General features: G+C 38.9%; 2 protein-coding genes across 5 annotated transcripts in view; both read right to left on the bottom strand.

Annotated features, from left to right (window-relative positions):
* Nucleotides 1-3,013, bottom strand: part of LOC111866073 (protein fem-1 homolog B) — a 90,598-nt gene extending 87,585 nt beyond the window's left edge. For all 4 annotated transcript variants that reach the window (XR_002843088.2, XR_004513181.1, XR_004513182.1 and 1 more), the window contains exon 1: nt 2,581-3,013. Coding sequence is in view for 1 of the 4 variants with exons in the window: in XM_023854635.2 (XP_023710403.1) it covers nt 2,581-2,706 (126 nt within the window). In the remaining 3 variants the exon portion in view is untranslated. The remainder of the gene's footprint in view (nt 1-2,580) is intronic.
* A 4,845-nt stretch (nt 3,014-7,858) lies between these two features.
* Nucleotides 7,859-15,398, bottom strand: part of LOC111866123 (MIP18 family protein galla-1) — a 13,943-nt gene continuing 6,403 nt past the window's right edge. Inside the window, exons 2-4 of the mRNA XM_023854757.1 lie at nt 13,950-14,029; nt 13,406-13,589; nt 7,859-8,128 (exon numbers count right to left, since the gene is read on the bottom strand). Coding sequence (XP_023710525.1) covers nt 8,031-8,128; nt 13,406-13,589; nt 13,950-14,029 — 362 coding nt within the window. The 3' untranslated portion in view covers nt 7,859-8,030. The remainder of the gene's footprint in view (nt 8,129-13,405; nt 13,590-13,949; nt 14,030-15,398) is intronic.

Here is a 15,398-nt window from a genome sequence, read left to right as displayed (position 1 = left end):
TGCAGTTTCAAAAAAAAAAAAAAAGCGATCAGGGACTGGACTGATAGAAATCATAAAAAATACTTGGAATCCACAATGGGGCTCAGACAGGCAAAGGGTTTTATAGCAGGACCATCTGCCAGAAGAACAAAGGATCTGCTGAGATTAAAGAGAGATCAACTAAGATGGGTGGTAGGATTACTTATCAGACACTGCCACCTAAAAGGACACCTTTTCAAGTTGGGACTGACAGATAATCCAACTTGTGAAAGATGCCTATATGAAAATGAATCAGCCACACACATCTTGTGTGATTGTGAGGCCATAGCTTATTTAGGATTTCGTCACTTGGGTCAGATTTTTATGGAACCAAGTGACTTTTATGATGCCCCCATAAGCAGGGTCCTACACTTTATTAAAAGTGTAGAATTAATAATGGGCTAATCCAAGGGGAAGCACAATAGATCATTGAAGGTCACAGTAGGGGTGCGGTTTTTATGGCCCACCCCTTACATACATACATACATACAAACATACATAAGTAAACTTACTGGAATAATAAGCCAGACAGTGTAACAAATTTAACAGAATAAATCAAATTAGATGTACAGTCTTAAATGTTTTGCCCCCTTTGGGCCATCCTCAGAGGCAAGAATAAAAGGAAATAAGCTTCACATTTATTGTAATTTCCTTTTATTGGCATGCTTCCAAGAATGGCCCAAATGGGCCAAAACATGTTAGGCTACACATTTAATGTGAGATATTCCATTAAATCAGTTACACTGGATGGTTTACTATTCCAGTAATTACTGAAAGTGTAACATCAGAGATGTCACACACTGCAATGGGTAAACTTATTTAATTTCATTAGCACAATACACCAAAACATTATGCACGCAAAACAGAAAGAAGTAATGGTCACCATATTGTAAAGATATACTGAAGGCCTGGCACTGTATTGTAGCAGAATATTCCCTTTGTTTAAGTAGAAAATACTCCATAACTCTACATTTGAGTTTATTACTGCCGTGACTGTTAATGCTGACTGTGAACTGTTAAAAAAATAAGGCCAAAGTAAGAGTATAGAACTGTTAGAACTGTGAGTTCTAACTCACTGACGTCATACACAAATTGTCCTAACACATTCTCGCTTCAAGCTCTTATATATAATACATTTTTGCCAGTTATAAAGTTCTTCATTATTAAAACTGAAATAAGAAAACTCATGATTTATTTAATCCGTCTTGCAGTGCATACACTCATTTATCTCCTTCTCTCCTTCGCACTACATGTTTCGGCATAATAATGCCATCTTCAGGTGCTTACTTATCCACGTCAAACCAGTTCAGTATAACACACGCAGTCGCAGGAGCACGACACAACAAAAGCACAACACACAAGATAATGAAGGAGTGCTCCAACAAAGGAGAATGGGCGTGACTGACGTAGTGAGGGGCGATGTAGCGATGTGGTATCCTGAACAATTTTAATATTTTAACGTTTGACAATGTATATGATAGATACATATTTTAGTTATTTTAATGTGTGAACATGGCATGCAATGAACTGGTTTGACGTGGATAAGTAAGCACCTGAAGATGGCATTATTATGCCGAAACATGTAGTGCGAAGGAGAGAAGGAGATAAATGAGTGTATGCACTGCAAGACGGATTAAATAAATCATGGACTTAAATCAGTGCAACAGGACGCTAAAATATAACATTAATAAAACTCATGCTGGGCAGATGATGAACATGGAAGCATATCAGTCTAAGTGACCCTTCTGTCAATAACCACATGCTGATCATTACAGAATGCACTACAAACTGGTACAAAACTTAACTGGCAATACCCAGATGGGGTATGCAGCATATTACAAAATGCATTACCCACTGCAACTAAACTTCTCTACCAATAATCAGATGAGGTACATTATATATTACAGTATACAAATTCACTATGCACAGTTACAAAACTTATCTGCCAACAACTAGATAAGATATGTATATTACAAAATGCACTATGCATTGTACAAAACTTAACCTTTAAATTCTTTATGGTCATTTTCTGACATTATTATTTCACAATGCTGGATGTCAGTGTCCCATGACATGTTGAATGAATGTATAAGGGGTGGGCCTTCTTGGCCCTTGCACCGCGAAAACAGTGATCTATGAAAAAATATTCAACAGTATCTTTCTAGTTAGTTTAGTTAACTTTAGTTAATTTAATGGTAAACCAAGAACTTCACATGTCATATTTTTGGCAGATAGCACTTTTCGACTCTGCATATGCAAGTCCAAATATATAGGATACATATATATATACACACAGAGTGCTTCTTCAAACATACTACCAAGTCATACATCAGGTACAAATGTTCGCCAAACTACCACGACTTCATATATGCCATATACAAACCGATACAAAATATGCCTAACTTCTTTCAAATTGATTAATGTCTTCGAGTCCAATCTGGTCACAACTTTCTATCAGTATAGCTTCAGAATGTACATTTATAAATATGCATATCACTGCTTTATGCTTGTCAGCCAAAATTTGCAGTTTATCTATGTGTTGATGATAACTTAATACTTTACCTGATTAAGCAGTTCATGTACTTCTTCATCCCTCTTTTCGGCCAGTAGAGCATATAAAGTAATAGCCATTCCATCTCTCGCAGCATAGTAAACTCTATTTCTGAGTGACTGTGCTAATTCTGTCATTTTTAAGTTAGGGTCCTATTCAACAAAGTCCCTTCAGTTTTACGAAATGTTGGCATTATTGATACCTCTGCTCCTTTAAGTGTAGTATCGCCTCAGAAAAAACATGATCTACAGTAAACTGACTACCACATACCAAACAACTTTAATCGCTTTTATCACAAAATCAAACTCAAAACACGCACACTCAGAAACCTCAGAAATTTCACACTAGTGTGGGCCACACAACGTTACAAAATGCAGATCAGCAACCGATGTCTGCTACCGACGTTCCATTGTTCGTAACGTTCATTGTGAACGGTTCGGTATGTCTCAGCGTATCTGGGATTGCCAAATGGAAGACAACCTCGAACAACTCTATCAAAGACCATCAAAGACGATACATTCCATATGAATGTTCAGTAAGCGGACTTTCGTATCAATGGAATATTTCTTCCATTTAGAGTAAGACAAGACTCAGGCGGTCGACGACCGTCGACGACCACGAGAGAAGTAGACGCCTGAGTCTTATCTTCATTAATTTTTATATTCCAGCGCTCACACCATGTCTCCATTGACCTGAGACCGCACTGGAGTTTTCTAACAATAAAACCCTCCTTGCGAACTGTCGCGTATAGACAGGTGTCGTCCGCAAAGAGGGCCAGGTGAACACCATGAGTGTGGGGGGCATCATTTATGTACAAGTTGAAAAGAATAGGGGAAAGGACAGAACCTTGCGGCACCCCTGCTTGCATTTCCCTTTGCGTTGACATTTCGCCTTCAACCGAGACCCTGAATTTACGTTTCGAAAGACAGGACTCAATAAGCTTGGTCAAAGAGTTAGAGAATTCCAATTTTGACAACTTATACAGCAAGCCACGTGGTATCAAAGTTTTTTTCGATGTCCAAGAATACTGCAGCCGTAGAATTTTATTGTTGAAATTAAGGGTCACGTGGTCCTCCAGCCTCATACATTGCAATGTCGTGCTGTGACGTGCACGAAAACCAAACTGACTTGCGTTGAGCAGGCCTCTTTCTTCAATATGTTTACGGAGAAATTTCAAAATTACTTTTTCGAATAATTTTCCTGTCGTGGACAGGAGGCTGATCGGACGTAAATTTTGAGGAAATTTCGGGTCTTTACCCGATTTAGGTAAAATTATTACTTTTACTTCCTTCCAAGTACTTGGAAAACGAGAAAGCCGAAAGAAATGATTAAATAGATGGGTTAGATGAACCAGTGGTCGCCTTGGAAGGTGCCTGAGGCATTCATTTGGGATGCCGTCAATTCCGCAGGCCTTTTTTAATTTCAGAGATTTTATTAATTTCTGTACGTCACATGGCCTAATCCTATGAGGGGGGGGGTTCGTCTACGGTTTCTAGCAGAGCTTGTACTCTAGCCTCCACCCGCCGTTCATGGTTATCGTCGCATAGATCATGCGGGGTGAACTGAATTTCCAAACAGTCGGCATTTTCGTTGGCTTTATCAGAAGGGTGAAATTTAAGGCCAGAAGAACCATGAATAGCAGTTGGTGCCCTTGGTCCGTCTCTCTTTAAGAGAGATTTCGCAATGGGCCATATATCCTGAGGTGTGACTTCAGCGTTACCTATTTTTGTTTCCCACCGTTCAAGGGCCCTTTTTCGGGTCATTCGTCTGACTGATTTGGTGACCCAATTGACTGCCGCTTTACACGCTGGATCCCTGGTTTCTTGCCACAATTTTCGTAGCCTCTGCTTGTATTTTATCAAACGATCTAGACCAGGTAGATCGTTGTTCATATCCGAAAGTGTAATTTTACTTGTCGACAACCTATATGCCGCAGCAATAGAGGCTGCAAAGTCGCGTGCCGCTTTATCGGCTTCTACCCCCGAATTAATTTATAGTTTAGGTGATATTAACTCAGAGGTGAGGCTTTGAAACCGCTCCCGAATATTGCGAGCTTTGGGCTCCGCCTTTTATACCATGCTTGATAGGCGGAGCGAAACTTGCAGTTGCGATTGTGAGCGCTGATTGGCTAGTGCACGAGATGATCTAAATGTAGGCTGGACAGCGATGTGATTGTTTAGCGCACGTGATAATCTAGAGGTGGGTTGGACATCGAGTGCTGTATAAATATGAGCGTCGCCAGCAATGTGCGGCAATGTGATATTGACGATATTGACTTAGGAGTAAGTGTTGTCTGTTAGGCCGGCGAAACAGCGTGTAAGTATGTTGGATGTTCCCACAAACATTATATGTGCACAAAGACTCTCGTGGCTTAGCCATGTAGATCAAATGCCAACCAACAGATCAGTTAAAAGCCTGTGTTCATGGAAACCATTAAGTACAAGACCAATGGGAAGACCAAAAATATGATGGGAGGAAGATGTTAAAGCTGACATTAAGATGAAGGTACAAAATTGGAAGGTAACAGTCCAGGACTCTCGCTGGCTTCCCACTGCGGCGGCCCGGGTTCAATCCCGGGTCTGGTCAGGTGGGATTTGTGGTGGACAACGTGGCGTTGGGGTGGGTTTTCTCAGATTATTTCGGCTTTCCCTGTCAATCGTCATTCCACCAAATTCTCCATCATCATAATCACCCGGGGCAGGCTACAAAAGGCCAAACAGTGGTCACCGTGCCGAGTGGACCTAGATGGACTCCACCCCCCACTATGCGAATTAAAAGAAAAATAGTCCAGGACAGGACCAAGTGGAAAGTTCTGGTTGAGAAGACCAAAACTCTATGTGAGTTGTAGCGTCAAAATAGAAGAAGACAGGCTTAAAGAAACTTGTTTACATTTTGGTTACTGAAATAAATAATATATTGTATCTCCAGTGTGGTCTCTTTCTGTGTGACATATCTCATGTCATATGTGAAATTCCTCGACCTTTATCAGGAAAAAGTTAAAGGTAGAAATTTTGAATGGCATACACTGGCATTATAGTTAATACTTCCATTACCACTCCGGCACTCAAAGTTCGATCCCAGAGCGATGTGTGGTGGGCAAAGTGCCACTGGGGTGGTTTTCTGCAAGTACTTCCATTTCCCCTGTCTGTTCTCATTCCACTGACTGCTCCACACTTGTCATTATCTATCATCCAGGGCTGGTACAATGGACTAAATAGTGGTCAACACACCTAATGGAGACCCATCCCACCTCCAGAAATTATAATAAAAAAAGAAACACAACGCGTAAGAAACATCCGACCATAAGCCTACACAACCTCAAGTTGACATTTCCCATCATCGGGACGAATCAACAAGAAGGAGCCGAACATTTTACTTTAAATGTTTTAAACTTTTAAATATTTTAACATTGACGGCTCAATTTGAGGGCAATTTTCAGATGGAATGCAAGAGTTGTACGTGCATTCAATGCTACTAGAAAGTGTTGTGCTTTTACACTTTGACACCTGTAACAGCGTCCACGCAGCTTACATACTGTGTACATTAAACAACGCCAGTGTTTTCATGTGTTTGTAATACGTGCCTCTGATGATGGTTTTTCTTGAACCGAAACATGTAAGGCAAGTGAGATAAATAAGTGACCTAAAAACACTGTTACACTCGACGGATTTTTCATTGACAATTTGTGATTGATAGTGTAACGGACCAAAGATGAAACAATTAAAAAAAAAAAAGAAAACTTCCATTTATAATTTAGTCAATATTTACTATTTGCCTCAGCAGTTTAGGCATCCTCTTCCAATAAGACAAGCTACAACAGAAATGTTTACTTGATGTGAACTCTGAATAAAAGTGGGGAATTAGTACTCCTCATTCAGTGTCAAAAGCAAAGGAAAAGAAAGCACGTGAAAGAAATCTCTGGATCTGGAGGCTCTTTGAATATAATAACAGTGGCAATTTCCCAACTCCTTGCTTTTACGATACTCCAGCACAGCATGATCATTATAAATAAGACAGCCAAGGTTCACGGGAAGAATGTAAAAGAATAATGGCCTGGGCTACTACAATCATATTTATGTTATTGCAATACTATACAATATTTGAAATAATTCCTCATAGATGTAAAAGCAAGAATATGTTTAATAGTCACAGTTCATAAACAGAGACAAATAAAATTCCATAAAGTATATCTATTCGATTATTTTAAACATTATTCTAACATAGGCGGCAGACGGCCGCAATGCCAGAAGAAAAAGGTACCAACCAGGAACACCTTTGGAGGGTGTAGATTAGGACAGCGATCGCACCTATGAGGGAGAACTCATAAGAAGACCTTCTATGAGATTGTCAGCATGAAGATCGGAAAGCGAATAGTCGGATCTTCTGTCGGCCTACAACAAGACAAGGATTGGACCTGGTGGAGGGGTCGACCCCTCCAAAACGGAAAAAAAGACTGCAAGCAGAGAAGGAACCGGTAATGTAGGAACACTGGCCTCCCCAGAGTGAATGTGATACAACGGATCGAAGAACGATAGACCATGGAATTGCGCAAGACAAGCATTTTTAAAAAAAGGGGAGCAGAGGTAGCGTCCCAAAGACGAACACCAGAGAAGAAAAAAAGAACGGGGATGTACCGTTAGGCTGTTCGGGACGAATAAACTTTAGAAGGGAGCAGTGTGATGTGGATGGCGCAACAGGAAGTAGGGGTCACGTGAACTCTGCTCTCTCGTGAGTGACGTCACATACTCCCACTCCTTCTATCATTACGCAACACTCGGTAAACACCCCTCCCCTGAGGTGATGTTAACAGCACTTCCCACAGTGACGTAACAGGGGACACCGCAGTTACTACACAGCATAAACAACTCTCGGCAGCGTTCCCCAGCAACGCGTGTAAACATGGTGTTTACACAACAGTGAAGTGATATGGGTTTTCCGCTGTTCGACTGAAGGTTTATAAGGGAGACTGAAATGCATAAGGAGAGTGCTGAAGTCTAGCAGTTGCCGAGTCGGTTTGTATTGAGTGCATGGCAGGGACTCCAGCAGGAGAAGTAACTGTGATACTGCAGATGGCAATACTTGTGAAATTGTGTAATTGTAAGAGCGAGTGTTCAATAAATTCGCTAAGATCCAAGACAGCATGAAGTTATTTGTCGCATGATACATACCCAACACGTGACAATATTTTAATATTATTGTAATCCTACTCATTCATTAGATAATTTTTTCTTGTGATGTGAACAGGTGAATGATCTTTCTGAACATCTTGCCATAACTGAATAACTATAATTAACAACAGAATACTAGTTGGGTATATTTATTCCATAACATAATCCACTGTTACAACACATGTGAATAAAGTTTTAATGTTTAACCATGAGTAGCTATATACAAATAAAAAGCCCATGTTCCATAGTGTGAATTCCACTAATTAGGCTACAATTATTTACAATCGATGTCATTAATCTCCATCCTGGATGCACCCTTCAACCAAATCTCGCAAGTCTGGGTTTTCCATTGCAGCTGCTATTCTTTCTTTATCATTGATCTGTTTATTGACTGAAACAAAATAAAGGTCACAATGAATGAAAACCGTAACACAGAAAATCACACTTATCCCAAGGTGCCTGGACATTTTTTTTTCACTGCAGTCAGATATTTGTTTAATACAGGACATTGCTGAAAAAATGCAGAGTAAATACACACCACATGGTATGTTTAAGATTGAATCACAAGACAGAAATTCATGGTACATATAGAATATACAATAAACTGTTACTAAATGGTATAAATTTTCAATTTTCTTTCCATTCCCAGTTGTTCATCCAGCCATGCTGAACATACTTTGTTGATGGATCAGTTAACTCTTACCCATTTGTAACAGGAGTGTGCCTTTTCAGACAAGTACAGGCAACGGCACTATGGAACAATATTTGAACAGAACACTCAACATTAAAGCAATTTTTCCTTTTTTTTCCCCTTCCTTTCCATTTTTATGTTCCCATTTATTTTGGACAATTTTACTTTAATTTTCTCCCCATTTTCTTAAGGCCAGAATATGTGTCCACAAACATTGGGTTTCAGCTTAATCCTGGTTTTGTTCCTGCATTTTCTTAATACATTCTATTTGTGCCCTAGCAACATCATGTTATGAATTTATGGCCTTCATGTTGCATACAACATGAACACAAATTCCCAAATTAATGCAGGTAATGAAGCAGTTACAAAATACACATATTTTCCAGGTGTATATTCACAATATGGTGACCAGCCATTAGAGCCCCCTTTGCTTGCACACTGTGTTTTAACCTACTTTGCCTATTCACCAATACATCTATAATTGTAAGAAAACAGTAAGAACAATACTACTGCCTGAATTTGCAAATATTTCTGGCTCTTTTCCATTGTCCAGGCTACTAAAAAGAAACCACAGGAAAAGTGTTTCTTAGGTATTTTATTAGCTAAAAGAGTGGAATGAGAGGAAAAAAGTTATGTTTTATTTTTAAGTCATCAGCATCAACAAATACTGCATAACAACTTTAGGGAAAAGCATGGTGATATGGCTGTGGATCTGACTGAAGGTATCTGTTTTGCTAAGCAGAAAAGTCACATGTATTCCTCTATGCACCCACGCCCACAGAAGTGGGTTCGAATCCCACTTCTGACACCAGTGTAGCGTGTTTTGTTACTGAAACTTGTTGGTAATGTGTGTAAGTCCAATCCCACTTCTGACACCAAGTGTCATGTGTTTAGTTACTGAAGACGCCGTTCAGATTGTTAATTGGTTTATTTAACAACCTACAAGTATCGGCCACAATTAATTACAACCCTGTTGCGGGTTTCCACAGTTTACAAACCCTATGCATTAATCAATTCACTCTGTCCTCAGTAGTCTACACATATTAATTACGATATGGGAGCTATACAAGTGTCACTGTATCACACACTCCCAATTATTACTCACTTATCACAAACTATCACTGATTATCACACATGTGTCCGGTTTTCTTCCCACGACGGCTGCTATATTCCAACTCAACTCTAATGGCTCACTGCTGGCTAGATTCCAACTCAACTCGTAGGCTGCTGCCTTGAGAACTGTCTTTGGCGGCGGCTTAGTTCCCTTATAAACCCTCAGCCGGACAACGGGAAACATCTCGCTTCCTTGTTGCCTAGTTGCAGTGTTTGCCGATAGTCTAGCAACGCTGTTGGGAGTTGTTTACGGCTACATAGCAACTGCGGCGTCCAGTGTTACGTCACCACGGGGAGAGACGGGGTGTTGACTGGCTTTGTTTAGCAACCGCTGTTTACTCGCTTTGCATAGCAACCAGCGTGCTTGGACTCGGCTCACTTTGGCTCCACTCGGCACGTCATGGCTGGCGGGGAGGGAGGAGCGTCCTCTATAGCGCAACACATCACACTGCTCCCTCCTTAAGGCTGTTCGTCCCGAATAGCCTAACGGTGCACCCCTGTTCCTTTTCTTTGGAGGCTGTTCTTGCAGCATCTTTTTGTCCTGCTACTGTTTCTCTTCTCCCCGTTGCTCTGCTCTCCAACTGCTACAATACTAACAGTATACTCGCTATATATACAAGAAACAATGCTATATGTAAAAAAAATTATAACTTCACAGTGAATGAACAAATACATATAACACAAGAAATAATAAAGACTATCATATATATGGGCACAACTTAGAACTTTATAATAGTAATCCTTCAGTAGCTGGCTGTATCTTTTACAACAAACTGCCTAACAACATAAAAGAAATAGAAAACAAAAATCACTTCACACGGGAATCGATGAAGTTACTTATTCAGAGGTGCTATTACTCAACAGAGGACTATTTGAACGATGAATTCCCGAATACTGGCTACTGATATAAGCAGAAATATATAGTATATAATGTATAAAATGTTGTATATCTTATATAATTTTTTAGTATTAAGATTGTTGTAATTTAATAATGTATATTAGCTGAAAGACTTGTCCTATATCATTGTATCATGATCTACAGGATTAATAAAAGAATGAATGAATGAATCTTTCCTAAGATGATTACATAGAGACTGCACACAGAAATGATCAAAGCCAAGGCCTTCAGAAAATTTATTAAAACCTACTCCTTATTTGAAAGTGAGCGCTTAAGTGCAAACATTAACCCTCCATAAAGCACTGATTAGATCAGTAATGACTTATGTTTGCATCACCTGAAAATTAGCAGCAGGCAGATACCTCTCAAAATTGCAGTGCCTGCAAACCAAGGTTCTACGCACCACTGAAAGTTTCCAAGGTGCACACCGGTCTGCAATTACACATGGCTTTCAACCTTCCATATGCATACAATTACATAATAAAACTGTGCAGGTAACAAGCATAAGTCATAGAAAATCATGAGAATGAACATGTTCACAGTATAGGAAAAGGCAAAGCCAGATACAGGTAATATAAGAGGCTTAAACTTGGTGGTGATCAAGCTTATCACCATTCAAGTGACAAAGCTGCCATTGTAGCATAAGATAAGATAGGCATGATCTATTTTTCAAAGCCAGGACATACAGAGGACCTGTATATAGTGCAAAAGTAAGAATTTTTAATAGCACACTATATGTGTGTGATCTGTACACTTGACAAAAGCAAAGTCTATTCACAAGAGACAAACCCAGCCTCTCATAAGAGAGGGATGTTACCTTCAAGGTTTCAGTTGAGAAAATAAATTTCTGGTCATTATCCCCAAAAAGCTTTGCGCCAAGATGAATAGACTGGCGGTAAAATGCCACTCATAAAGTAACTCTGACTTCAAGTTTAGTTAGTTTGGCAGTTGAAAGCTTGTTAGTTCACCTCAGGAGCTGCAGCAGAAAGGCGCCAGCCAGCAAGGACACAGCCGCTGGACAAAGAAGCCAAGGACACTACACCGCTGAAAGCCACTACCTAGCAGCAGAGTGAAGAATGCAGTGGAGAACACAAGTCTGTGTGTTAACAGTGATTTGTAAAGTGTAGTCACAAGTTGTCTAAGAGTTCAATAAACCTGATGAATCCCATCAAATCTTGAGATTATTATAAACAAAATACCACAACACTTTAGGACAGAGAAAAGAGAAAGTGGACCAAGTTTCATGAAAATATTCACACAAAGGAAGGCGCTTGGCAATATTACATATGAATGGTGCCATAAATATTTTTCTGTAAAAAAAATAGTGAATTCAAAGCAATTAGCACAATTTCTTCAACAACACAAAGATTATGACTGTTTTATACCACTGACCATGATGAGATCAATATGAATGTCAATTCAGCTGTTCAAAATAAAAATGATCTAGTTTGACAATCTTAGTTTTAATTTTTAGGTACAACTTCAATGATTTCTGATAAGTTGCCTGATCATGTTTTTGTTTCCAATAGGCTCTAGTACTTTGTAACATGCTCTTTAATGACTGTTTACAATACAGAGCTCAAAATGAAAGACAACAGCCACTTAAATGATCATCTACCTAAGTATTACAAGCAAAATAACTCAAAATGCTCCATTATCTGAGAGTTCACTGCTGTGGAATTAATCTGTGGCTTCCTTATATCAGACAATAATCCCACCAATCAGAGCAATTCCATATCACTTTTAATGAAATACTCTTCTCAACTCCCCTCCCCCCAAATTAGAATAAGATGGGGCTTATAAAATTAATGTAGAGTATCAAGTTCAAAAATGTACACACTGATAATTGATTTTTCCAGTGCCATTGTAATGACAGACTTTGAAAGCAAAATTTCATGATCAACCATGTGCATAATATATATGTCTCTCTGATATGTTGGGATTTTGGACTTTATCCATCGTCCTGGTTTTTAAGATAACAAATAAAAACACGACGTTTCGGAAACTGGATCTGTTTCCGTCCTCAGGTGAAGGAAAACACCTATTCAGTTGGGTCCCTTAGAAAGAGCTANTTGCTTTTAATACCAATTTCTGAGATGGTTTTGGAAATGAAGTGTATAAATAATCCATGAACTTCTTACTGTTTCCACAGTATTATTTGTTCATTTCTTCTTAGAATTGCTTATATCTAAAAAAAAGTCATTAAACGATCTTACTGTATTTTTGTAGTTCTAAGTGATATTACCCTTTATATTTAAACAAGTCACCTTAGTAGAAGCTTGGCTATTTCCAGTCATGTTTTTTATAATTTTCCAGGTTGTTCTTGTTTTATTATTGGAAGTTCTTATGACTTTGTTCAGATATAACTTTTTTGCTGTTGAGATAACTCTACTTAATATCTTGCAATACATTTTATAGTGTTCTTTTAATCTAGAATCATTATTGCTCTTAATTTTTATATAGAGGTCCCTTTTTTTATTACATGATTTTATAATTCCTGGGGTTATCCATGATTTATTAGCATCTGTACTTTGTGATTTTGTGATCCAAAAACATGAATTTAGAGTCCTAAGGTAAGTATTTAAAAAGTTATTAAACACTGTATCCACATCACTATCTACATGATAGAAAAGAAACTAGGATGGCTTCTGATTCATATGAGAAGTGTTACTTCCTGTATGTTTTTGGTAAGTAAGATAAGGTAGATGAAGTCAGACTTACTTTGTGAAGTTTTAGCTCTGTTTCAAACCCTGATCAGCCTACATTACCAAAACAAATTATATTTTTCTCTTTTACAGGAAAATACATACTGACCACCACCATCAGGAATGTCATTTAAGGAATAATTCAAATTATTAGATTCTTATCACAAATGTTTGCAGTGTTGCATACATGTCTCCTCCTTTCTCAAGTTTCCAGTTATCAAACCACCTGATTTTGCACAAATGCTAAAAACCATTACTTACTCTCTTCTTCTGTAGAATGGGTTCCCTTCCTAATAAATATGTCCAATTTAAATTTCTCAAATAGATTTCTTTCCAGTTTTATTCGTATGCAGAGGCCTATGAGGGTAGCCAAGGAACAGTGCGGAACCGTGGGGTTAAACTCAATGCGCACAACATGTACACCATCATCCGTTGAAGCTCTGATCTAAAAAAAAAAAAAGGTACAGCTTATTTTATCTACAGCTTTTCTAGCACATTCAATGGACAAATAGTCAACAAGACATCAAAGTTCAGAATACCTCCCTTTCCCAGGAAATTCTCAAGAGGCAGCATTTATAAAAAATATAGTTTTTATGCAGTACTTCTTCTCTTAATTTAATGCTGACATAACTTTTATTATATATTTAACATACAATATTAATGATGGTTTTATATACTGAATTTTAAAACAAACACCCTCATCTCGCATTTACACACATAACATTCCAAAAGACTGGTCTCTTGAATTATGTTATGTGTATGTCTCCTTGAATTAGGAATACAAGGCAAAATTATCATCACTAACCATTACACCATCTTCATAAACTACACTGAGATCTTCTAGTGTGGCAGGTTTCTCAGGATCCCGGATGTTCCTAATATATTCTGAAACATTAAAATAATGCCATTCATACAGAGCACAATTTTTATCAAGTAAATTACTTTTTGTATTTGTTACATCAAATGTGATTTCACAATAATGTATCTAGATCAGCAGTTAATCACTTTGACACTATTATCCATTAAGTTTAACAAATAAATAATTACATCAGGCAAAAATAAAATTATGATTAATAATTTGTATTGTAATTTATATTCCCATAATTACGTTAAAGAAAACTGAATTTTAAATTTATTATATGGTTTGTGGGGTTTTGCCTTTGTTGTTTGTCATTACTCCGATGACAACCCACTTCTTCGGAACAGTTTGTTGGTCCTGAAAAGGACCGTGGTTGCTGAGATGTTTGATCGGTGAGGTAGCGCGGCGCGCGCCGGTAGGGAGAGAGGTTAGTTGCAGTGATTTGACTGGCCACAGCGCAGCCGTTGCTGGAGGTTGCTTGATTGCCATGCGGCAGGTGAGTTGAAGTTGAGTGGTCGCGCAGCGAGGTCGCAGGAGTGATGAGGCAGTGGCTACGTCAGATGCCCAGTGGGTCGGACAGGGTCACGACCACCGGCGAGCTCAGGCGAGGTGCCCCAGTGCGTCAGGTGTCAGAGCCGGAGGGCCGAGGCAGTCGTGCCTGGCGCAGCCTGCCGATGCCTCCGAAGACTGAGCGTTGGCGATGAAGCCTGCTGGCTGATGTTGCTTGAGTGTGGCTTGATCGAAGACTGAAGTCAGACTGATGATGCCGGTTTGCGGCTGCTTCTCTTTATACGCTGCTCGATGGGCGGAGCGAGACTTGAAATTGAGGAGGAAGAATTTGCAGGGCGCTGATTGGCTAGCGCACATGATGATGTAGATGCGGGGCTAGCAACGAGCGCAGTATAAATGCGAACGTTTGGAGCAATTTGACTGGTTAGCGCGTGTGATGGTGAAAAGTGATGTGAAGAGTGTGCGTCGCAGAAAGCGCGTGATAATATGGGATGTTCCCAAAGGTTCATTCATTATTCTGAAAACGAAAACACATGACAAACAGTATTTCTCTGATGAATTTCTCAGTGTACAGGTTGATGCTGCTTTTGTTTGATTAGCTTTGAGGTACACAGTTTTGTCACAGTTAAAAAAACATTTCAAGTGTATTGAATTGAATTGAATTCATTTACATTCTATAAATCCTAAGCAGGTTAGTACCTTTGGATACAGAACAAGTCAAAAGGTTACATACATAAGTATAGGCAATTTTAGCTTAAAAATTAATATAACTTAATTTTACATCATTCTCTATTTACATTGAAGTATTCATCTAAAGAGTAGAAGGAATGAGCATGTAGATAATTCTTTAACTCTGATTTAAACTTTTTAGTATCATTGCCCAAG

Source organism: Cryptotermes secundus, unplaced genomic scaffold (assembly GCF_002891405.2).
Source record: "Cryptotermes secundus unplaced genomic scaffold, Csec_1.0 scaffold318, whole genome shotgun sequence".
Lineage (NCBI taxonomy): Eukaryota > Metazoa > Arthropoda > Insecta > Blattodea > Kalotermitidae > Cryptotermes > Cryptotermes secundus.
This window is presented reverse-complemented; position numbering and strand designations above follow the sequence as displayed.